The 25,831-nt window shown below is 36.0% G+C and overlaps 1 protein-coding gene across 1 annotated transcript in view; it reads left to right on the top strand.

Moving 5' to 3' along the window:
• The window catches only part of LOC113546056 (alpha-2-macroglobulin-like protein 1), a 53,965-nt gene extending 28,709 nt beyond the window's left edge, over positions 1-25,256 (top strand). The window contains exons 9-39 of the mRNA XM_053236339.1: positions 1,204-1,224; positions 1,471-1,639; positions 3,439-3,523; positions 3,776-3,902; positions 4,594-4,708; positions 5,156-5,265; positions 5,760-5,930; positions 6,605-6,841; positions 7,110-7,173; positions 7,378-7,550; positions 9,728-9,877; positions 10,694-10,873; positions 11,814-11,865; positions 13,456-13,594; positions 13,666-13,891; positions 14,532-14,658; positions 15,490-15,611; positions 16,128-16,179; positions 16,516-16,596; positions 16,931-17,107; positions 17,437-17,518; positions 18,648-18,804; positions 18,904-18,978; positions 19,976-20,138; positions 21,027-21,220; positions 22,297-22,512; positions 22,650-22,768; positions 23,097-23,205; positions 23,412-23,477; positions 24,426-24,531; positions 24,677-25,256. Of these exons, the coding sequence (XP_053092314.1) occupies positions 1,204-1,224; positions 1,471-1,639; positions 3,439-3,523; positions 3,776-3,902; positions 4,594-4,708; positions 5,156-5,265; positions 5,760-5,930; positions 6,605-6,841; positions 7,110-7,173; positions 7,378-7,550; positions 9,728-9,877; positions 10,694-10,873; positions 11,814-11,865; positions 13,456-13,594; positions 13,666-13,891; positions 14,532-14,658; positions 15,490-15,611; positions 16,128-16,179; positions 16,516-16,596; positions 16,931-17,107; positions 17,437-17,518; positions 18,648-18,804; positions 18,904-18,978; positions 19,976-20,138; positions 21,027-21,220; positions 22,297-22,512; positions 22,650-22,768; positions 23,097-23,205; positions 23,412-23,477; positions 24,426-24,531; positions 24,677-24,768 (3,957 nt within the window). The 3' untranslated portion in view covers positions 24,769-25,256. The remainder of the gene's footprint in view (positions 1-1,203; positions 1,225-1,470; positions 1,640-3,438; positions 3,524-3,775; positions 3,903-4,593; positions 4,709-5,155; positions 5,266-5,759; positions 5,931-6,604; positions 6,842-7,109; positions 7,174-7,377; positions 7,551-9,727; positions 9,878-10,693; positions 10,874-11,813; positions 11,866-13,455; positions 13,595-13,665; positions 13,892-14,531; positions 14,659-15,489; positions 15,612-16,127; positions 16,180-16,515; positions 16,597-16,930; positions 17,108-17,436; positions 17,519-18,647; positions 18,805-18,903; positions 18,979-19,975; positions 20,139-21,026; positions 21,221-22,296; positions 22,513-22,649; positions 22,769-23,096; positions 23,206-23,411; positions 23,478-24,425; positions 24,532-24,676) is intronic.
• The last annotated feature ends 575 nt before the right edge of the window (positions 25,257-25,831 follow it).

Below are 25,831 nucleotides of genomic sequence, written 5' to 3'. Positions count from 1 at the left end.
CACGACTGAGGTGAGACCCTTGAGCAAGACACCGAACCCCCAACTGCTCCCCGGGCGCCGCAGCAAAAAAGGCTGCCCACTGCTCCGGGTGTGTGTTCACGGTGTGTGTGTGTGTGATCACTACTGTGTGTGTGTGCACTTGGATGGGTTAAATGCAGAGCACAAATTCCTAGTATGGGTCACCATACTTGGCCACACTTCACTTCACTTTCACTTTCACTTTCACTTTCAATATTAGTAAGTAATAGCTCAGTGGTTAAGACGTTGGACCTCTGATCGGAAGGTCGAGAGTTCAAATCCCAGCACCACCAAGCTGCCACTGCTGGGCCCTTGAGCAAGGCCCTTAACCCTCAACTGCTCCATTGTATAAATGAGATAATTGTAAGTCGCTCTGGATAAATGCCATAAATGTAAATGTATTATGGGATGTGCCTATTATGAGAGTTGTCCATTTCCCCCATAGGTGGATCTCGAACACGGGATGATGAAAGAGAAAAATAGGTTACTGTCTGTAACCCCGGTTCTCTGAAACATCAAGTGGAGAGTGGTCCTTTATGCACTCAGGTAAGGGGTGTGACTCTACCTGGCATAGGATATGCGCTCCTGTCTGTTAAAGCCAGACTTGGTGCAATTGGGTGCTTCTGCAGAGGTCAGGTATGGATACCCTTCCCATAGGTGGATTTCTTCACTCGATGTTTCAGAAAACCGAGGTTATGGACCGTAACCTATTGTCTTAGGAACATCTTCAAGTTTATACTAATGACAGATCAAAGATGTCACGATTTAATAAAATAATCAATTAATGTAAAATAAAATTATAGTAACTAACAGTAAACTTACTTGGAAAATACTTTTAGTAAAATTTATATAGCTCTCATTGATAAGTACTAGTTATCTATATTTAAAATGAAAAAAAGAACAGACCATAATGACTGAAATATGTTTTTTTTTTTTATTTTAAAACATTGAGAAATTAGGGTCAAATTAGATTTAAAAAAATTTCATCAAGCAACTGGACACTGTAGTGATAAATGACATTAATATATTATTTATAAAGTGGTTCCAGAGCATTGTTACCAAATTCCAAGGATTATATGTGCATTATGATGATTTATGAATGCAGGATTCATAGAAAGTGTTACTAATATACATTCACTGTATGTGGAATTTGATCATAAGAGCTCTTTTTTCTTCCTTTTTCAGTTTCCGACAATAGAAGTGCAGGTATGGCCCTATGTGAAACATTCAACATATTAACTGGGCACTTTTATGCCATGATTTGCCTTTAAAATAACATTTAGTCTGAAAACTCTTTCATGTTCTTTTTTTAACGTTCTAAGGAACATAGTATAAAAATTGAAACGTTTGCTCATTAACGATCATTTTTAATCTCATGATTATATTTTAGGATGTAATAGTAGTGCATTAATTTTATTTATTTATTTATTTATTTATTTTATTTAATTTCAGGACCCAAACTCAAACCGCATTGGTCAGTGGCTGAACGTCACCACATACAGCGGCCTTGTGGATTTGTCATATCCTATAAACTCTGAGGCCACAAAAGGATTTTATGTCATCACTGTTTGGGATGAGAAAAACAAAGAGCTCACACAAACCTTCGAAGTCAAGGACTACGGTCAGGCTCAGTTTATCTTTATTAATATCCTTAGAATACCAAATATATGCAATCTATATTTTACTGATAATATTATGATGACTATTGATAAAAATACAAGTTATTTAGCACAATTATTTTCTTCATATTGCTCTGAATACAATATTTCTAATATAAATATGAATTTAAAAAATGGATGATTTAGAATATTCATTAGATAATTTGATCCAAACATAAGTTTTGTGTAAGTACAATTATTACTATTGTTGCACTTTTAGAAAAAACATAAAGCATAATGGTTAAACATCAGCTTGTATTTCTATTTCTATATTGTATTTCTGTATTTGTATAATGAATCTGAGGTGGGATGGGATGCGGATGCAAGTGCAGATTTTCTTTATTAAAAGAAACACTGAATCAAACTATGGCAGGGAAAGAAACAAAAACTATCAAAACAACAAATTTGTAGACAAAGGCAGGGCAAGCCAAAAAACTCAATATATATAATATAAGCTACTCACAGTCATACTACAAACACAACAAAAAACAATAATGCTCAGCAACTAAGGAGGGAAAATGCAGAACATACATATATAGGGTAACTAATCACGGGAACACAAAACACAATGTGCACAAACACAGGAGGTGATTACAGACAACAGAAGAAGACATTCAAAAATGTGAGTGAAGGTGCTCTCTGGCAGTCTGGAGGGGAATTGTCAATGATGGATGTAACATATTGCCCCCGTTAAATCGTGGCTCCCGAAGTGCCCAAAACTTAGGAGGGTCTGGACCCCGGGGCAAAACGATAACCACAGCAAGGCCAAAGGGGGGACTGATGACCATGGCAAAAGCCAGAGAGGGGAGCGACAACCACGGCGAGGCCAGTGGGGGGGAGCGATGACCATGGCAAGGCCAGTGGGGGGAAACAATGACGCCAGCTGAGCAGGATGGATCTGTGATGTACCCAGTGGAGCAGGGTACCTAGGTGACATTCCCTTCAGATTGTCCATGATGGATGTGACAGTTTTAAAACTTTTTTTTCAAACCTTAATTTAAAAAAAATCACTGATTCTAATTATCCTTTAATAATTATTTCCTCTGTGTTTTGCTGTTTTATTTATACATTTGTAAACTGGTCATTGCTATATTTAGGGGTCCAAACACTAGGTAAAAAAATCAGTGTAGATGGGATTTATTAGATACAAAACTTTGATGAGATTTAAAAATATGTACTTCATGCACACTGCGATTCCTGATAATGTCATTTAAATTTAAGATGGTCAAAAAAATCAGTGTAGATGGTTTTATCAGATGCAAACCTTAAATTTAAGATAACATTTTGAAAATGTGCTCTGTAAAATGGACACTTTCGCCAATGGTTATGATTTTCTAGATTGTACAAAATAAAGGATTTTAAAATATACAGTATATAGCAAGGAATTTTGGTTTGGGTTTGATTTTTGGAACCCTCTGTCAAAGGGAAATCCTTTGTTGTAGGGATCTCTGTACAACCTTCATGGACAAACGGAAGCAGCCTTTAGGGTTCTAGATATAACTCTTGTTTACATATTCTGACCTTACCTATAAACATTCTGCAAATTCACCTAAAAAAGGCACAGACTGGAGAACATAAAACACCCCATAATAACTGCCAAGAAGTATTGCTTGGACCCCTTATATTGCTGCACATATTATATTTTTCCCCAGATCTTTTTACTTTTTTGAATGCAATAAGAAGGATGTGGAATCATAATAAAAAATATCATTCATAAGAGTGGCAGTTATATTTTAAAGCTGTGTTACACCATCTGTTACAGTTCTGCCAACATTTGAAGTTACAGTAGAGCTTCCTCCAGTCATAACCATCCTGGACACGAATGCCACGCTGAAAGTGTGTGCAAAGTGAGTGTTCGCTAGTTAATAATGTTCTGTTTCATCACTCCAGACTGGGAACAATACATTTGTAACATATTGCATATCCAGTATAATGCCCGAACCGTAAAGCTGATATTTCTCATTATTTAAAATCTGAACCAAGCTCAAAAATTTTGTACAAATTATGTTGTAAAAGAGATTGATGTATTGCTTCACTTAAATAATTAATTCATGCGAGTATAAAGTTATACAATCAATATTCCATAACAATTTCTGCAGATATACATACGGGAAGCCGGTGAACGGGATAGTGAAGTCCAGGGTTTGCCATAACAGTTACAGATACGGGCGGCTCCCACAACGGGGCACAACAGCACCAGACATCTGCAAGAATTATAAAATGGAGGTTAGTCATCTTTAAAATTCAACAGAAAATGCTTGCAAGTAAAACTATTACACTTCCCCGGTTACTCCTTTGAATTAAAAGAAGTTTGTTTGCAACTTATATTTTGTACCTTGAACATTGATTATAAACACTTACGCTGAATTTCTCTTAACCTAAGTACTATTTGGAAGGGATTACATTTCCTGCCACATAAGTAAATAAGTATAATTGATTCTCACAGCATAAGTGGTCTCTGTATAAAATAATTTGTCATGTGACCATAACATGTCTGTAAACTGTAAAAGTCTAAATCCCTTTTATATATAAACTGCAAAACCATCATACCATCATTCCAACATGACGGATTTGAACAAGACTTAAATCTCAGAGATACTCCTGTACTAATTACATTACACACCTCCACATGCAAAACTAATCCAGTCCCAAAATGACCCAAAATATCAACAAACCAGTCATTTATAACCAACGCCACCCAGACCAGGATAAACATTTACTGAAGATAAATAAATAATCTCATTTATTATTATTTAAAAAAAAAAAAAACATTCGTACAAGTTTTAGTTACTTTAGTAAATAGGAATGATATGGATGGTCTGTTGTATTTAACAAAATCTTAAAATTTTCTTATGTGATGTGAAAGTCATCTTTCATGCTTGTTTTTTCATTAAATAACTTTTTTTTTTTGCTTTAGACTGACAAGAAGGGCTGTGTACTACACATCTTAAATCTGAAAGAATATGCATTAACAGATCCACGCTATGACGCATCAATCATAGCTCAGAGTGAAGTGGAAGAAGACGGCACTGGTAAGAGATTCTCGATATTGAGCCCCTCATATTAATATCATCATTATTATACAAATAAATGTTTTTATATTTTGTCTTCAGTTATTTTTTTGTTATTAACAATTTTTTAAGTATTGTTTTGTAGGCTAATGTAGCTAACAAATAATGGAAGTTTATAGCTACACAGTGTCCAAACACAGTGTCCAAACACAGTGTTGTTTGTAGCTCCATCTCAAAGACAAACCAGTTCTTTTCCTCTGCAAAAACTGTAAAGGTGGACTTGTACTTTATGTACTTTGTAGAAATGCCTTTACTGAGACCAGCAATGTGTTCTGCAGTGGCGAGTGTGTATTGATTTAGTCTCAAGATGACACTTTTTCATTACTTGCTAACTATATTTGCTTCTTAGTGCCATTTGAACCATCACTGTAGTTTTAGGTTTGTGTTAATACTGTGTTTATCCTGTAGGTGTGATTCTGAATGGTTCAGGCAGCTCTCCTATAACATCTAATATTGTCACGCTTTCATTTGAGGATTCACCAACAACATTTAAGCCTGGAATGCCATATGAAGGAAAGGTAATTACGTTGTTGACCATTAATGTAAATTGTATTTAGAAACATATATAGGCTTATTTGCTAAATATAAATTAAAGCACTAAGCTAACATGAACTTGTCATTATGTAGCAAGCCAAGAACGTGTGTTAATCTTAGCCTAAATACTACACTGTGCTCTAAAAAACTAGCCAGGTTTGCTATATTAGGTGAATTATTTAATTATGGAATTAAACCAGAATACAATGTCATTAACATGTTAGATAATGTTTAGATAACTATTATTATGTATGTTGTGTAATGGACACGACATAAATAAGCTATTAGCAACATAACATCAAATAAGCTATTTTATTAAATAGTTAAATCCACTACATCAGTTTCTATTTAATATTGTGTAAACCTCTGCGTAATTAAAAGTGATATTTTGGATTAAGTCAAGGCCTATGATAGCTTAATTGATTTGATGTGTTTGTTTGTGGCATTGTCCTCTGATATTTCTGTCCTTCTTCATTAGATTAAAGTGACCGGCCCAAACTCCAGTCCTATGAAAAGAAAAGTAGTGTTTCTGACTGTAAGTAAGGCTAATAATATAAATTCAGTCCAGAAGCTGGTTACAAATGACAAAGGCATTGCAAAATTTTCCCTCGACACTGAACCATGGGGTATGCAGCAAGTCTCTCTTCAGGTAGGAATCTTACTAATTATGATTGCTGTCTATTAAATAACAAATTGTGATAGTGTTTATCCATTTATAGTTACATTTAATGTTGTATAATGTCTATTAAACACTTGAGCACTGTAAATAAGACAGATTAAAGTGGTTAGGTTTTGTTTTGTAGTAACTGCTTTTGACTAGTGTCACAGACACTGAACAGATGAGACACATCAATTTTGAATTTGTCCATTTGTCTGTAAACTTTGAGTCTTCGTTGTGGATTTACTTTTTTTTTTAAACAAGCCATGTGGTCAGTTTATTAATCAGCTTAAATAATGATTGGACAAAAACCACAGCACAGCTTCATTTTTAAAGGCTCTGATCTGTGACTGTCCCCCCCCCCACCCCCCCCCAAATATGTTTATTGGCTCTGCTACATTAATGTTTTTCAAGTATTCCAGTCTAAAGTACTTTGCTGGGACAGCCAGCAAAGCTTTTATATAACTTCATTATATATTCTATAAACCCCATTACAGAAGCTATAAAGTGTCATTCCCTTACTTTCTGTTGAAATTTCTATGAAAAAAATCATCTTGATACAAAACTGAGAATTCAGCAGCACTGTGATATAAATATATATCATGTCATCTATATATCATGGGTGCTTTATTTTTCTGTTTTTCTTTATTATTTCTTTTACATAGGCCCAGTATGAAATGACTAACAGACCAGAGGTAAATGGGGGAAATCAGCTCACACCATACTACCCCACAGCCTACCTCTGGCTTCAGCCTTTCTACTCCAAGAGCCGGAGTTTTATTAAATTGAAGAGCTGCGCGACGCCTTTAAGCTGCAATAAAAACAGCATCATCAAGGCTCAGTACATTATACACCACAGCGCACTCATGCCAAACCAGAAGACCTTATTCTTCTTCTACATGGTGTGTTTGGCTTTCACTATAACATTATAACATGAGATTATAATAAACATTGCAGCATGAAAAGTACTTTTACTTTACTCATTTGTTTTAAGTTTACATGAGTATAACTGAAAATAAGTGCTTACTCAAAGACCCATGCCTTGTACGCTCACGTTTTTTCATTTAGAAGTACTTGTTACAAGTTTCTAACATCATGACAGAATTTCTTTTATCCAGAAATATAATTTAATGCATTAAATTTAATGCATCTTGATTTTACTGTGTCTAGGTGATGAATAAAGGACATTTGGTTCAACAAGGACATATCGTAGAAGCCATCACCCCTGGAACAGGTTAATTAACATCACTCCATCCATAAATGCCAAACACCCCAAAACTTAGAAAACCAACGTAGTTTTGTAATGAAAAGTGCTGGAAAACTTTATATTCGCTATGTAGCTGACATTCTTATTGGGTTCTGTTTTGAAGATTTTTAAACTTCTCCCACTTATATGAACCCCTAAATGGTGCTGTGTTGGTGGCTGATGCACTTACAGTCTTAATATTTTTCTGTTTTGTAGCAGAGCACAGGGGCAACCTGGTGGTGACTCTGCAAAACATGCTAAAGTTGTCCCCGGTTGCTCAGGTGGTCTTGTACACAGTCCTTCCCAGTGGTGAGGCCTTGGCAGACAGCAAAAACTTCCCCATTCAACTGTGTTTGGCTAACAAGGTCAGAAATTAACCCTCAGAGGACTTTGCCTATTTTTAACAGTCAGTAAATTTCCACATTTCAATAGATATGTAAACACACACACACATACACACGCCTGAATGTATTTTGAAGTTCTGGTTTATAATCCAAAACACATTTTTTTCTGCTAAACTGGGAAGGGGGAAGTGGATTTAAAGTTGTGATTTTTTTCTGTATGCCAGTGATAAGATGCAGTTGAAAGTAAATATATGCCAAATAATTCCTAAATTCATAAGAAATATGTCAGACAGTCCTAGTACAGTGCCTTCAACATCTGTGGCCGAATATCATCTGCCCCTGCAGTTTGGCCTCTATGAAGGTATCTAAGCACCATAGTAACTTCAGCCACAGAGATGGACTCCAAAACACCATTGATTTCTGCCTATGGAAGGAAGGGTATGTTAACTGAGTGAGGAGTTCCTCAATGTGCTCCTTTCATTGCTCAACAATATCGCCAGTAAAGGTCTACACTCCACCGGCACTTGATTAATAAAACTTGTGCATAGTTCAGCATATCCAAACTTCCCCAATACCCAGGCTTTCGCATCAGCAACTGTTTTTGCCACAGCGCTCGTGACTTTCCTATAGTTATCAATTGAATCAGTAGAGTCCTCCGTGAGCATTGTTCTTTAAGGCCTCCTTCTTCAAATTGACAGCTTACCAACACCACTGGTGTGGGCCACAGCATCTTGCAGCTGCTTAAACGATTGATGACTTGAACATTGTCCATTCAGACCATGTTTCTATTCCAGGATTTTAGTCAGTCTGACAGCCATGGCATCTGGCTGTCACCATTCATCTTGCCGGTGGGAAACCCACAAATGGCTCCATACCACTATTTTGGGCTGGACTTGACCTGGTTATATGGGTGGGCCAGTCACCAGATGCACACCTGCAGACACCACCCCAGTCTTCCTCCAGGGTTCTTGATAACTGTAATCTGGGCAGGGTACATTTAGCCTATTTTGTACCTTTCCCCTTACCTCTTTAGGTGGCCCTAATGGGAGCTTTGAGCTCCTGTTGATCACTGACATACACAAGCCCAATCTGGTTTCCATCAACAAAAAGGATGTATGTAGTAAATGTTTTTTATTCTAGAGGTCTTACTAGCCTTATCATTCAAATATAATGTAACTAAATGTCTACGCAGCACTTTAACCAAAATGGCATCACATTTGAGCTGATTTTTTAAATTAACCTTTAAAAAAGCGAATTAGACCAAAAAGGAAAAAAGATTAATTGAGTGCATACCAGTTCAGCCCCCTGGGTATACACCCCATCTTTACCTGCAGTTGTACCTTGTCTATGTCTCTGTCCACTGTGCACATATGGATCCTCTTATTCTGGCCCATTCATCTTAGCAAAATGCCTCAAACTCTGTCGGTCTGCATGGAGACTGTTGTTAGTGAACAGTAAGTTTCAGGTCTTGCCACAGATAACCTATCGCATTGAAGTCTGGGTTTTAACCAGGCTGTAACTGCAGTTCAGCTTTAGCAGTATGTTTAGTTTCATTGTCCTGTTGGAAGCAGAACCTTAGCAACCATTTCAAGATTTTTCTTCTAAAGGGTCTGTGAAAAGTCAGGAACCAATGAGAGTTAAACTACATATACATGATTTTGTATTTAGTATTTATTTGCCCATTAATTTACACTTATTTTTATATTTAATTTTTCCTTACAGGTGAAAAATGGCATTAACATTGGTCATTGGAAAAGGCACAGATAGTACTTCTTGGTACTTCTTTGTACTCTCATTGGTTCCTGTCTTTTCAGACACTCTGTACAATTGTCCTATATTTGAAACCATTCATCTTGCCCCCACAACCCTGATGATGAAATGTATCTGAAAAACTTAATCCTACCACCACCAGGTTTCAAAGTGGGAATGGTTTTCTCAGGGTGATCTGCAGATTTAGAATTTTGCCAAAAAGATTCATTGTCAAGTTACTGAGAGATATTAGCACTCCCATTTATCATCACAACCAGCCATCACTGAAGTCTAAAAAGTATTAAACTTACCTTGATACCTACAGATAGCCTGGTCTGAATGATAAGTAAAATGGTGGAATTGTTTTTGATAAATGAACATTTCTTGGTCTAACCTAAATAGGTAAATAAATAAAACCTTAAGTTTTTAATTTTGTTGTGCTCTTTCAGGTGTCTCTAATGTTTTCACCTTCTACTGAGCTTCCTGGTGGTCAGGCGTCACTGATGCTGAGAGCGTCTCCAGGTTCGCTCTGTTCAGTGAAGGCAATAGATCAGAGTCTGCTGCTGCTGCAACCAGAGAAAGAGCTCAACATCCAATCTGTGCGTTCAAACTGATAAACGTCCTCGAGTTCAACCATAAAGTCAATTTTGAAAGTGTAGTAAGGGATAAAAGCTACATTTTAAAAAAAGCTGATACTTGTGGATGGTTCCTAAGCTAAAGCTGGAAGATGCTAATGGTCTATTTTAGTTTTGGAATAATTACAATCCACTTAAATATGTTATTGTCTTTGCTTTCTGCCACAAAATCCAGTTTCAATTGTTTTCCACACAATTGCATCCAAATATATTTTTTGTCAAGATCACACTGTTTCTTTGATACAGTATATGCAAAAACATGGAAATAGAAATTGCCATATTATGAAGGCATCTAGAGCTAACAGTCAAAATACTTAGTTCAGTACTGAATTTAACTCTCTTTACTCCAAATTAGGTGTATTTTGATGCCACCATCACTGAATAACAGAATTCATTTAAACCATTTGCTAATTATTTAACAAATCAAATGGAGTTGCTGAAAAAATTATGGACTAAAAACAAGTCATAAGTTTAGAATACTGTATTGCAGTCAAAGCCTCAATCAACCTGTCAATCTTTTAATATATTTGTATACATTTAAAAATAAATAGCACATACCTGTAGCTTCATGTTTTAAGTATGATGTTTAAATTTAAATGTTTGATTTTACATATAAATTAATTTAACAATTAGATTTTATATATGCTCCCTATTGGTAATTATAACAGGTATTAATAATGAACTTCTGATTCCTCCTTTAATCATCACTTTACAAAGTTAGGGATCAAAGATCACAGTGCCAGTCCTTATAAAGAATGATGTCAAACCCCATTATTCCAGGTGTTCAACATGCTGCCTGTACAGACCTTATCAGGATATCCGTACAACATCTATGAAGAGGATTCGAACACATGCTTGAGGAACCCACCCATTAGGAATATCGAATTTGCTGCACAAGCGTCAAAATTGGCTGCTAATTTTCCCAACTCTGGAAAGGTGGATGTGTACAATACCTTTAAAGTAAGGCATCATTCTTTTTTTAAACCACAGTTTATAGCAGATATAACAATTGAGAAGAGGAACTAAGCTGTTTCACAGACATTACATGGAATAATTAGTGGATAAAAAGTATGAGGTGCCATTCTTAATTAATTAAATTGTAATCATGGGATAAGTGTCAGGATATACCAGACTCAGAGACAGGCAAGAACCCAACACAAGTTTATTAGAAGATTTGGTAAACAGCAGGTATGCAGTGATGGGATAAACACAAAGCTAAGTACTGCAGGCTGGTGGAGAACACAGATAGAGGCACTAGGAAAATAACTGAGGGAAAGTAGCACAGGTACTCACAGGTACTCACAGGTACTCACAGGTACTCACAGGTACTCACAGGTACTCACAGGTACTCACAGGTACTCACAGGTACTCACAGGTACTCACAGGTAAGAGGTCTATTCCTACTTGAGGCCAGACAAGGAGTGTATGTGAGGTGTGTGCTTATATGGAGTCCTAATGAGTGTGGTGATTGGAGACAGGTGGTGGTGATTAGTACTCTGGGGAGAGAGCCTGGTGTTCCTGTGACAGTAAGAGGAATAAAATACCTGGAGATGTGCTGTTATAGGAAAATAATCAACTTCAGGGGAAAAGTACTTCCCTTCTTCGCAACCCTGTTGTTAATTATTTTCTCTAACACCATGACATGATGTCTTCTTACTTATTCAGCACTCACATTTTTTTTTTGTGGACAATTCCAAATATCATTTACCTTTGCAGTATATTCGAGAGAAGGCTTGCCTCTTTAGGTAATATTCTTGTATACAGGTAGACCTATACATGTAGTAATTATACAACACATTATTGTGATAATAAAGGAAGCCTGGTTTTAAAAAATCAGTAGATGTGAAATGTGTTTTTTACCTATGCAAGAATGATTTTGTCTTCCCTTTTTTTCTCTCAGGATGTTGGAATTAAAGTCCTCACCAATGCAGACATAAATAAACCTTCAGAATGTTTGAAACTTTTGCAGCATATGACTTGTAAGTGGTTTTCCCCAGCCACATTTTCTTTTTGACTTGATACATGTATGTACTATGTTACAGTGAGGTCCATCAATATTTAGACATTGACAAAGGTATTGATATTTAAGGTGTCTACTATAGTACAATGGAGTTGAAATTAAATAATGAATATGAGTTCAAAGTGCAGACTTTCAGCTTTAATTTGAGCATAGTTACGATAACACATTGTTAATCTCAGGTGGGAAATTTCAAAATATGTACATTTACATTCAAAGCCAGTGAATGGTATAAAAATTGCATTACGTGTAATTATTTGTACCCCCCTCCCTTTAAAAAAGGGATCTAAAGAAATCTGTCAAACTAACAATCATAAATTAAACTGCCTGAAGTCTGGAACCCACAGACATCACCAGGCACTGGGTTTCTTCCTTGATGCTCTGCCAGGCCTCTACTGCAGTTGTCTTCACTTCCTGCTTGCTCTTGAGGTGTTTTGTCCTCAGTTTTACTTCCAGCAAGTGAAATACAGCTCATTTGGCTTCAGGTCAGGTAATTACAGAACATTCCACTTCATTTCCTTAAAAACGTCTTGGGTTGTTTTCGAAGTATGCTCAGGATCATTGTCCATCTCCAGTGTGAAGTGCCATCCAATGAGTTTTGAATCATTTGGGTGAATGTGAGCAGATAATATAGCCCTGTACACACCAGAATCCATCCCACCAATTTTATCAACAGTCTCATTAGATGAGGTGGTATGCTTCAGATTATGAGCAGTTTCTTCCCTTCACCATACTCTTCTCTTCCAATCATTCTGGTCCAAGTAGCCCTTTGTAATTATCTGTCCATAGGATGTTGTTCCTAAACTGCTTCTTCTTTTTTTTTTTTTTTTTTAGATGTTTTTGGCAAACTCAGATCTGTTCTAGTCTGGCCAGTGATTTGCATCTTGTAGTAAACCCTCTTTATTTACTCTGTTGAAGGCTTCTCTTTATTGTTGACTTTTCGTCAACTGTAGTAAAGGGGTTTTTCTTCACTCGGAAAAGAACTCTTCTGTCATCCACTACAGTTGTTTTCCATGGTCTTCCAAGCCTTTTGGTGTTCCTGAGCTCACCAGTGCATTTTTTTCTTTTAAAGAATGTACCAGATAGTTGATTTGGCCACACCTAATGGTTTTGCCATCTCTCTGATGGGTTTGTTTTGATTGTTCAGCCTAATGATGGCTTGCTTCATTGCCAAGGACTGCTCTTTAGACATCAAATTGAGAGTTAACAGAAATAGATTCCAGATGAAAAGGCCACATTTGAAATCAACTCTAGATCTTTTATCCTGCTTAATTGTAAGTGAAATAATGAGGGAATAACACACATATGGCCATGGAACAGCTGAGCAAAGAGACCACATCTTAAAAAGGGCTATAAGTCTTACACCATTCACCCATTTTGGATGTAGTACCCTCAAAATATTGCGTATTCATTTAACCTCAACTCCAATATACTGTTGTAAACAGATAAATAACAACAACTTTGTCAATGTCCAAATATTTATGGACCTGGCTATATCCAAATATATATGTATATCCAAATCTAGCCCAAGATGGAGTGGCTTTAGCCAAGCCAGCCGTCCTCGCCAAAGAATCCACATCAGCTGGCTCAAGTTCACAGCAACCAGTCATTACGATCCGTAAATATTTCCCAGAGACATGGATTTGGGATCTCGTTTCAGTCAGGTGTGCATGTTGTTTTTGTTCTTCTGATTTTTACAGTTTGTGTTACTGAGTCATTGCTTTTTCCTCTACAGTCAGACTGGAGCAATGACCATTAAAAAAACGGTCCCGGACTCCATCACTACATGGCAGGCTGGTGCATTTTGTACATCACCTGTCGGGTTCGGAGTCGCCCCGAAAACTGAGCTCACTGCCTTCCAGCCATTCTTTGTGAGTCTCACCATGCCTTGCTCCGTCATCCGAGGAGAAGTGTTCACACTCAAAGCCACTGTCTTCAACTACCTCCAAAGCTGTATGATGGTGAGCTGAGATATTTGGCCTAATTAAATTTTCTCAAATCAAATATTCAGTTTCTCACATACAGTGAGTTTACTGTTGCATCATAGCATTAAGAGAACATGACATTCAGATGGGTTTAAATTTCCTTACAGTTTTTTGCAAACACAAATTTTTCCACTTTACTAACTTTAAGAGGTTTCTAAACCTCTTTAGAAACTTTATTTTAATAAAAGAGCCTAGCAACAAATCTGACTTCCTTAGCAACTGTTTTGCACTCACTGCTGGTTATCAGATTTGAGAGAGGGGTTTGCTTGACTCATCAGTATGTAATGCTAACAACCAATCACTGATCACCATCATTCCTATGACCAATCATTGACTATCATTGTTTCCCAATGACCAATCACTGATCAACATACTGTAGCATGTTATTCCAACCGGTAACAAATTTTGCTACACAAATGACTGTGATGCCACCATGAATACAAAATTATACTATGACCTCATCTGGTTACATTTAGTGACTTTTGAGCATGGATTAGTTACTTTTCTCTGAAAAGAGTTGCTGGTCACACAGCTTTTCCATGTATGAGGATCAACCGAGGAAAAAGTTAGTTTAGCTTTCAGATAGCTGATGGAATGAAAACTCTGTGTGTTAAAGGTGAAGGTGACTTTGGCAAACTCACAACAGTTCTCAGCACAAGTGTGTGTAGACTGCAGTTACACAAAATGTCTGTGTGCTGATGAGAGCTGGACCTTCTCTTGGACCATCACACCACTGGTTCTGGGTACGTCAAACTTTAAAACTTAACGCTCAGTGAAAATGCTAGAATGGGAACTTGACCTTTCTCACATTACCAAGCAGAAATAGTTAAAATAGCTCCTGGTTTTTTTTCTTCAATAACTGTCTCCTCTATGTGAAAAAAAAGCCCAGTGAAATAACATTTTAGATTATAGAGGAACCTCTGGTTAATGTTTGACAGAGTCGTTTAAAACAAATAAGCTTTAACAAATGTGGGATTTATTTTGAAATATTAAATAATTTATAATTTTATATATTTTCGTTCATTTTGATGAAGCAGAAAATTGTCTAGAACATTTAATGCTCTAGCATTATCTTTTCCCATCACTGGAACTAAATCTGTTCCAGTAAGACAAGGCTCAAGGAATTGGTATGTGCACAAATCCCCACAGCCATGTTCTAAAATCTGATGGAAAGCCGTCCCTGAAGAGTGGAGACTGTTAGAGTAGCAAAGGGGGAACATCATAATATTAATCCCCTCATTTTGGAGTGAGACAGTCAGGTGTTTTTGGCCATATATACAGTATATATCATGTGTGGCAAAACATATCATGGTAAACACAAATTATACACAATATAATTTACTATAATTATGCTATAATCATAAATTATATTGTAAATTTTATTGTGTTATTAAATAACATCATGGTTACTCTCTTAAACACATTTAAGCTTAGCTGTGACTTGCATTATAAAAGGCAATTTTTTTTCTTGGTGTACTGTAGATTTAGAAAAGGGGATTAAAAGCAGATTTATTAGTGAGAATAAACAGTACGTTCGGTGTGTGTGTGTGTGTGTGTGTGTGTGTGCATTATAGGGGAGGTGAGCATCAACGTGACAGCGGAGGCCGTGCAGTCGTCATCTCTGTGTGGAGAGAGTGAAGTTACTGTACCAGAGAAAGGACGCATCGATTCAGTCATTAAAACACTGCTAGTGCAGGTGATTACATCATTACTTCTAATAATAATAATAATGATTTGGATGAATTTTGCAGCCAGGGACCATTCAGAGGAGACATCAGATTCAAGTTGACATTTTTTATATATTTAAGTATTTTTGGAATTATTAAGGTGTGGATTAAATCCAGTTTAATTAAAGTGACCAGCCAAACAGATTAATAACAATAAGAACTCAATAAATAATAAACTATAATAATGAGCTGTGATTTCCACAGCTGCAACAAAATAAAAAGAAAATCACATCTAAAGGTGGTGGTCTAGAAAAACCTATAGAAAAACCCCATCTCTGACAAAAATCTGGCACCTCAGAGGTATGAACTACACACAAGTGATTTTAATAATTGGAAAATTACTTAGGCAGCTACAAAACCCAGCTCTGAATAGGGGGAACTTATACAGTGTAAATATTGATGTGACTTTTAAACATAATTTGCAGCCCTTTTATTGATGCTGTAATTGTGATTATAATTGTATTTTATTCTGCTGCCATTTTCAGGCTGAAGGAATCAAACAGTATAAAAGCTACAATGAACTTCTCTGCCCATCAGGTCAGACACAAACCTTATTCTTTCACCTTGTTTATGTAGCCCTTATACCTTACAGTGAAGAAAGTGTTTTGTACAAAAGGCCCATTTTAATCTTGACTGTTGATTAACATTCAGTTTTGTTGCATTTGGCTGGAATTGAATTTTAGCGGAAGGTCTCCTTTCCAGATCTCCTGGAACAGGTTCTATATTTTAATTCCAGTCTTAGAGCGTCAGTCCTGTACAGTTTGTGATTTCACTGCTCAAAAATAACTGAATCAGGTGGAATTAGGGGAACCAGCAGTGGTCCTGTACAGTTTGTACCAAGTTTTTTCCTTGGTTCTTCATCTCTGTTAAAAGGTGTAGTTAAGAAGATGGTCTCACTAACCCTGCCCAAGGTATTCGTGGAGGGTTCGGCCGTGGCTTCAGTCTCTATGCTGGGTGAGTCATAGTACTGTTTCAGTTTCAACGGTTTAGATAATTTTGGCGTGTATATATATATATGTGATTACAAAAATGTGATTACTTTGAACACTTAACTTTGAAATTAAAATCTTCAGTAATATGGAAACCAAATGACCTCCAGAGAGACAAAGCAAAGAACACTGAACATTTTTTTCTGAGTCCATGACATGCACAATATTATCATGCTGTGTTTATCAAGCAAAAGCACAGAGCACAAAGCTTTTGTAATACCCACTAATCACAATCCAATCAAAACTAAATTAAAATGAAAGAAAAATTCTAAGGCTATGCTAATGTTGTCTCTCTGCAGGAGATCTGATGGGCCGAGCTCTAAAGAACCTGGCGAGTCTCCTGGCAATGCCGTACGGCTGTGGAGAGCAGAACATGCTGCTCTTCGCCCCCAACATCTTCATCCTGCAGTATCTGGAGAGCACCAACCAGCTCACACCTCAGATCAGAAGCACAGCTGAGACCTACCTCGTAAGCGGTGAGGACTCTTTACAAGACATAACATCTCTGTAGATTTGAGGATTACAGCAAGTGCACAAAACAAAGATAAATCAGTTTATAAATGTACAGATGAGTGCAAAATCCTCAGCTGTTTAACAGTGAGGAAATGGTATGGCCCATTGTAGGGGTGTTCAGCAAGGGGCCTACTGACACGTCTGGAGTAATAGACTGTATTTTAATATTTTAGTGTTAAGTATTACAATTGTGTACGTGTAACATTTTGTCTTTACTTTCTTTCTAATTCAGGATAAAATAAGGTAAAAAATAAATTTACACGACTTTTGGTTTGTTTCATCTCCTGCACAGGATATCAGAGAGAGCTGACCTACAAACACACTGATGGATCTTACAGTGCTTTTGGGATGAGCGATGCATCAGGCAACACATGGTGAGTTTTGTGTGTGTGTGTGTGTGTGTGTGTATAAATATAAGCACTTAAAATCCCTCAGAAAAAGTATAACATAAATTAAGTAGGTTTTAATCCTAATGGTTAATATATTTGAATATTTTAACAGCTAAACAGAGCAAGTTCACAGTGACAAAGTTAACGAGTCCACAAACATTGTAGTAAAATTGTTACCAAAAGTTAACTGTTAGAAAAGTTACTGTTACCACTCCAAAGTTGATTTTCTTATAACAGTATATCTTATACCATATGAATTAGCCAAGAATTTGAATTTTCTATTTATTAAAGAACACATTGTACTTTTTATTCATTTATGTTTAATTTTATGGAACATCCAAGAAACAAGCTAGTTCCTGTTCTGTTCTCAACTACATTATAGCAGCTATAAACAATCGTCCCCTTGTTTCACAAATCAGTAGCCAGGTGGATGTAGTTGTGAAAATTTTAAAGGTATAGTCAAAAAACAGGCAAAGGTCTATAGAAGGTTATGAGAAAAAAAATCTATTAGGAAAAGAATCAAACAGGACAAGTCAAAGCTAGAAGGAGAAACCAGAATGAATGAATGAATGTCTCAGAATTGCACATCAGCATGAAATCAACAGAACCTACCAATGAGCTGTGTGGAAATGTGCTCTTAAATACACTAATGATTAACAAACAGGAAGCAGGTGTGTTAGGAATCAGGCGAGTGAAAGAGCCGTAATGTCTGGACTGGGAGTTGGAGCAGTGACTGCTGGATGTGACACCCTGTCAGAGCTCCTGTCCTAGAATATTAATCAACCAATCAGAATCCAGAATTTAACAACACTGTGGTATAATTAATATTAACAAAACACCACAAGTAATGTTAACGTAAAAATATTTAACTGAGGTTTGCTCATTATACCATATATCAGCTCATCATCAGCATTTAGTTATGTTTAGCTAATTCGTGCTCATTTATGTGGACTTCATTTCAGTCATGAATGATATATACATTAATAAACCATTATTGTTCATTGTTTAATATAGAAGCCTAACAGAACAAAATGTATTGTATTGTATTTTTTACCTTCCAAATAAAGATTGTGATTCTGATTGTTATCTGGAACTGTTGTGTTTGTGTTCTCAGGCTGACGGCGTTCGTGATGAAGTCTTTTGGAAAAGCAAAGCGATACATCTTCGTAGATCAGGTGTTTGTGGATCAGGCGAAGGCCTGGCTCGGTCAACGTCAGCAGGCTAACGGATGCTTTGCCTCAGTGGGACAACTCTTCCACACCGACATGAAGGTCAGGAGACCAGTCCGAGTCCAATACCACGTACTGTTAGAGGAAAATAATTAACATAATAATTAACACTCTGTCTCTGTCTCTCTATCTCTCTCTCAGGGAGGAGTGAATGATGAGGTGACCCTCTCAGCTTACATCACGGCTGCAATGCTGGAACTCAATTATACAGTTACAGTGAGTAAACTGTTCCACTGGTGAAATCTTATACAGTACACTCAGTGTTATTGAACTCTGGATCATTACAGATGTTAGAATGGTGAAGAAACACAACAGTGTTAAACATACACTGCAGGAAGTGTGGAAGCAAGCAGTGATTTATTTAAAATGAATCTCAAAACTATTTTTACAATAAAGACAATTCTACTAACACAACATTTATTAATAGAAGACTTTAAGTGATGTTTTTAAGTTTAATTTTGATATTTTACAAAAAATTATTTTGTAAAATTTTTTACTTTATTTCAGAATTCATCGTAATATGTGGATCAAGTTATGGTTATTATAGAAAGAAAAATAACAATACTGAAATCACAGCTGTAATTATATAAAGAATGCTAAGCAATAATATTCCCTTACTGCAATTACAACAGGCAGAATTATGCTCCTTAACAGGTAAACAAGTGCAAATAATTATAGAGGTAACAATAATAGGTCCGAACCACACCTCAGAACGACTGATAACAAACAACTACCAAGTTATACAAACTAACATCAATATCTATAAACATATACATCAATATAACAGTATATTATCAATATAATGTTAAAGATTCAATTGACAACAACAAAGTGGTCTGAATACAGTCATCCAGATAACTGTGATAAATGACACAACAGTATAATCCTCAATAAATTACATAAGGATATAAACTTACACTTTGATGCATGCACATAGTCCACATAATCAAAGAATATAACTGAAATTCTCTTCACTCTGTGCAATCACTTTATTTAGGCTTCAAGTCCCTTCTAAAATGACGTCCACGTGCTTAAGAAGGAAACTGTTTAATAGATATTTAAGAACAGTCATTAGCCCCCTCTGGTGTTCATTCCCTTCATAACACAAAATGAAATTAATATTTTTTGTTGCATGCCAATTCTGAGGTTTAAAGACATTTGTCTGCCTCCTAGTAAGGGATCACAATATATGCATTTGTTAATTTTATGGCAGGATCCTGTGGTAAAAAAAGGTCTTGCGTGCCTGAGGAATGCGTACACTCAGGTGACCTCCACCTACACCAAGGCTCTCCTCTTCTACACCTTCACGCTAGCTGGAGATCAGGGGATGAGGAACACACTCATCTCTGACCTGAATGCAAAGGCCATAATCTCAGGTTTGATGCTCCTACATCTATTTATTAAAAAAAAAAAAAAACAATAATCTCTCATACGACATTCTCCATCAGCTCAATGTGCAGTACAAGTATATATTAGGTTTTAGTAAGTCAGTAAGTGATACTGATTTCTATACGTTGCATTTTTATAAGAGACAAGCTATGTTGACCAAGGAGCTGTAAAAATTAATTAACAGCAATTAACATGAACCAAACAGAAACTTTTTCAGAGGCTGAAAGTGAGCGCTAAGTCCTGATTTAAAAACATGGAGCCTCCATTTTAGGTAAATTTGTGTTGGCATTGGTTAGAGAATGGTATTTTCAGTCTTGTTGCTGTTGGCTGGTGTCTGTTTTTTAACAGTGGACAAAATTGGTGTTTGTTGGCTTGGTGTGTTACAGATTGTTGTTGTTTGTTGGAGAATGTCAGTGTTGAAGTGTGGATGGTGTTGCTTGGCATTTGTCAGTGAATATTTTCTGGTAAAAACTGTTCAAATGTGATGAAAAATAATAGAGAATATGGGTGGCGCTTCATTATTGGAGATTCTAGTCTGTTAGTGTTGGTGGGAGATTATTGCTGGTATTTGAGATTTTTGGTTTTTGCTTTAATGGAGAATGTTGGTGTCTAAATGGAAAACATTGCACTGTGCCCATGAGTGTAATTTTTGGAGAATGTTGTTCTTGTTTGTAGTTTGTTGGCGTTTGTTGGTTGTGGATTTCTTGGGAAAGTTGATATTTGAAAAATTTGGTGTTGGCTGTTTGAAATGATTTTGAATTGTGTTGGTGAATGTGTGTACTTGTTGGAGAATGTTGGAGTATAGTGTGGGTTTTTGGTGCTTGTTGGAGAAATGTGAGTCAATGACTCAAGTATTTCTCTAATATCTCCCTCAGGGGGCGGGCGGCACTGGAGCAGAGTGAATGATGGGTCAGTGCCGGACTCTTTAGAAGTGGAGATGACCTCGTATGTGCTTCTGGCTCTGATGTGTGGACCCGAGCTGTCCAGGTTTGGTCTGGGTTACAGCATCAGCATCGTCCACTGGCTTTCTCAGCAACAAAATGCCTTTGGGGGCTTCGCATCTACACAGGTACAAATCTTTAAATTTAAAATCTTTTAAACTTAAACTTTAAAGAGTGCTTGCCTTTCCAAAATTTAAGTTTATACCTTTAACCCAAAAAAAGATATACTTGTTACACCCTACAGGCTACATGCTAAAAGCAGTTGCTTATTATTTCACAAATGCTATTCAAGAAATAACAGTGTATGAGACACATTCTTTATAAATTTCATCTAGTAGCTAAACTACAAGTGTATCTCAAAGTCTAGGTTGCAATTTTTACTTGCTGTATCATCAGTAGATGTTTAATTTTGAATGATTCTTTGAATATATGGCAGAGAAATAAAGTTTATGTTTGAAGTTCAGAGGTTTTTTTAACTACACTTTTCACTTTATTTAATTAACATTGCAATCCCTCCTCCACTCACAATAATCAATATGCTACAGCTATACAATTGTTGTTTGGGTTATATCTCGCTCTGTTCTAGCCACTTTTAATTGCATTTCCCTGTGTAGTAGCCAGTATTTTTCTTTTCTGTGTAAATCCAGCACTATGATTGCACAGCATAAATACAATCTTGACCTAAGATTTTATTTATAATCACTGTCATTGCTACATTTTAACACGGTAACACAGCATCAGGAGCAGTGATTTAGAACTGTGACTGAATACATATGTTAGAAACATCTTGGTATAAAAGAAGAACTTATCCAAATAATTAATAACTAATAATAACTAATTTAGTATAATGGTTCTAAATAGTGCAGTTTATGTTTGAAGTTACATGATGTCTCATTTTAAAAAAAAAGCTAGTTTTTGTTTAGAAAGTTTAGACAGAAATGCTCGAGGCGTGCTGTGTCTGTCACTGTCAGCCATGTTGAATTGGGAGGAGCAACACCTAATGGAGGAATAAAAATCAAGATAATGGTGTTTGTGTAATACTGTACTGATTTAAAGGTATATATAATACATATGTATGGTTACATATTATATATTTCTAGAAATTAATTAAAATTAAAAAATTGAAATTTATTGATCTGCAAATCTGGACACTGTACTTTAAAGGGTTTAATATGTTCTCTTTATATTATTTTCCATCATCCAGGACACTGTTGTAGCTCTCCAGGCTCTGGCGAAATACAGTTTCGCCACCTACAGTCCAGCAGGAACTGTTACTGTTACTATAACATCACCATCAGGGCTGATTACCACATTTACCATCACTCAGAGTAACAGGCTGCTGTATCAGGAGAGACAGCTGAAGGAGGTTCCTGGAGATTACAACATCAAAGCAGAAGGACAAGGCTGTGTGTATGTGCAGGTTGGTATATCACCATTTCACACTTTACTTACTCACCTCAGTTCCTTTATTAATATATTAATAAAATAATTAAGCAGGTTCCAGAGGGTCAGTTTGGGAGGATGAGTGGTGATAATAGGGTGTTATTTTTCTTCTAGTTCAATCTGCGCTACAACATCCCTCCTCCTCCTGACCGCTCTTCATTCATCATCTCGGCCTCAGCATCTGGAAACTGCAAAGTCCCAAATCCATCTCTGGAATTGACCATTACTGTCACGTGAGTTCTACTGCAACTGCATAATCTACAAGATAGAAAATGAATGGATCCAGAATTATCTCTATTAATACAAGCAATGTAACAGATTGTGTTATTGGGCATAATGTCTATTAAAGTTATTTAATCAAAAATAAAAATGATGTTCTCATTTATTTCAGTTTCTTCTTTAAATAATAAGCATAATCTGAGGGTAATGTTAGATTAGTTTTTCTTAACTTCTAGAAGTTACTTTTAGAAAGCTGAGGTGATTGTACATTAAACGTTTTTTATTCGATTACTTCAGAACAAAAGAAGAGAATGTGAGTGATTAATGATCTTTTAATTTCAGGTATAATGGTCAACGTTTGGAGACCAACATGGTGGTCATCGATGTCAAGCCTCTTTCTGGATTCAGGGTGGACGAGACGTCAGTGCAGCTTGTGAACAGCAATTCAAAGGTAACATAAACCTTTAACTGGAAGTATAAAGCAGGAACACTGACATAAATATAATACATTTATAATAAACTGATTCAGAACAGTGTGTATCAGGCATAAATTGTTAAGCCATGGTGACACCGAACCAAACCCTGTTCCAATCATCAGCTCATTGACTGCTTATCATATTGATGGATCAGTTTTTACTCTGATTATCTTTATTCCAGTCAACTGACGGAGCAGTGAAACGTGTAGAAAAAACTGATGGCAGAGCAATCATCTACCTGAATGGAGTAAGATCACACACACACACACACACACACTCACACACACATACACACCACTTTACTAAATTAGGTTTGTCTAAGACCTCATTAACCCTCATGTTCAGGTCATTTTAAATTATAAATTTAAACCAGCACAACACTAAGCATATTTATACTATAGATATTTAGGTTATTATTATTTTGAGAGTAATTACGTTAAAGTGTTACTCTCTTAGAAAAAAGGTTGCTAGCTTCCTAAAATGGTTTTAGTTTGGAACTATTACTGATAGGGAAACCCGCTGTTGTACGGGTTCTACATAGAACTGTTATGTTCCCTCAGAAGGCAAAGGTCTAGGGTGAATGCAAGAACGACCACAAAGAAAGATTACGGGCTGGATGATGATGGTGGTGGTGGATGTGAGTTAGGCAGGAGGTCAGATATATAGTTGAAGGTTTTATTATCCTTACACAAACAACAAGACTGGTGTTTTAGGACTAACTAGAACACATTTTAGAGCTAAGAGTGTAAGAGCGTGTGTTATTCCTCCCATACTGCATTTTTTTTTTTAACTTATTTAAGAATGACACGTCATACTTTTTTATAGTTAGATGTAATATTTGTGTTCTCATTTACGTTAGAGTAGCTATAAACAGTTGTTCTCTTAACGGCTTCAATTTTCTTATTCAGCCTCCGTTTTTCTTCCTCTTGAACTTATTAAGACAAATAAAATGCAGCTTGTCATGTTACAGAGAAACCATAAAGTGTAAAGTCATCTGTCCTGAAAATGTCAGAAAACAGCTTTACCTCTGTTGCAAAGTGCTGATAAAATGTTAAATAAAATAGCTTTTAGTTATTGCACCCATCCTCCTGAAATGAAGTGCAGTGGCATTGCAATAAAATCGAAACAGACCGTGTGGCTTTATTTGTTCATGGTGAACAGAAATAATTTTGTTTAACACCTCTGTCTGTTTTAGCTGGCAAATGGAGAGGAGAAGGTGTACACCCTGAAGATTGTGCAGGACCTTCCAGTGGAGAACCTGAAACCAGCTGTTGTGAAGGTTTACGACTACTACGAGACCAGTACGCATTCTGTACTTCTTTATCAACCAGTAAAATCTCTACATTTAGCTGTCCAAAGCAATTATACACAGAGCTCACACTGTATCTGTGTCTTGTTTCATATGAGAACGAAAATTGATTTCTGTATTTTTTTCTTCTTCTAAAGGTGAGAGTGCTGCAGCTGAGTACACCTCTCCATGTGAGAGTTTGGACATGAACCCAGCAAGAGCCCAGCAAGAGCTTTTATCTCGCATTTGACTTATTTTTATGGGAATTCACTGAGTAGCTTACAGTTATATATCAAAATGTTTTCATATCAAAACATTTCCATTTCACAAATGTTCAGTAACTCATTAAAAGTGTGTTTGATTTTTTCCCCTTTCTTCTTGTCATTATGCTCAACTTAAACAATCAAGATATAGTTGGTATTAAGAAAGGTGCCTATTTCTCACTAATATATAATCTGCTCTATAAATAAATCATTTATAGATGATTTGTGTCACTCCACAACAATATAATGTGCTGACAAAAAATATTTATACAAATCAACATCAGCCAAATCAGTAAAATAATTTTGTTCTGATGAACTTGGAAGATGACAAATTACCAAAAGTAATTACACTTATAAACTAAACATGATTTATTTGCTTTTACTGATCAAACAGCATATTGTGAATGTACCTTTTCCAATGTAAATCATTTTATTTTTCTTTAGGTACTGTATATCTTCTTTAGATTTTGTAATGTTAGAGCATGTCTAAACACTAAAACTTGCGTAATCAATAACTTCAGATATCAAATCAAATATTTCTCTCTCTCTCTTTGATCTAAATCTGATGAACAAGTTAAATGCTGCAAATGATAATGCCATTAAGCTAACTATATATATATATATATATATATATATATATATATATATATATATATATATATATATATATATAATGTATATATATATATATATATATATATATATATAATGTGCCAATAAATTTTTCATCTGCACTGATCATTAGTCTTATCTGTGTCTTATTTTCTCATCCCAGTCTATGCATTTGTACTAATGAATGTATACATGAGTGGACAACATCCATTTGCTTCAGTTATCCATTTATCCATTTGCCTTATTTAAACTTCCATTGGGCCTCATTTATCAATCTTTAAGTAAAATTGTGTGTAGATGTTTGGGTAAGCCAAACCGAACAAAAAATTCTGCTGATTTACAAAAGTTTCTGAAATGCTGAGTAAAAGGCAAAGCTCACAGGAAATGGCAAAAAAAGACTTTATTAGAGGTAGAAGTAAATGTTATTTTGACTTACGT

Source organism: Pangasianodon hypophthalmus, chromosome 8 (assembly GCF_027358585.1).
Source record: "Pangasianodon hypophthalmus isolate fPanHyp1 chromosome 8, fPanHyp1.pri, whole genome shotgun sequence".
Lineage (NCBI taxonomy): Eukaryota > Metazoa > Chordata > Actinopteri > Siluriformes > Pangasiidae > Pangasianodon > Pangasianodon hypophthalmus.
This window is presented reverse-complemented; position numbering and strand designations above follow the sequence as displayed.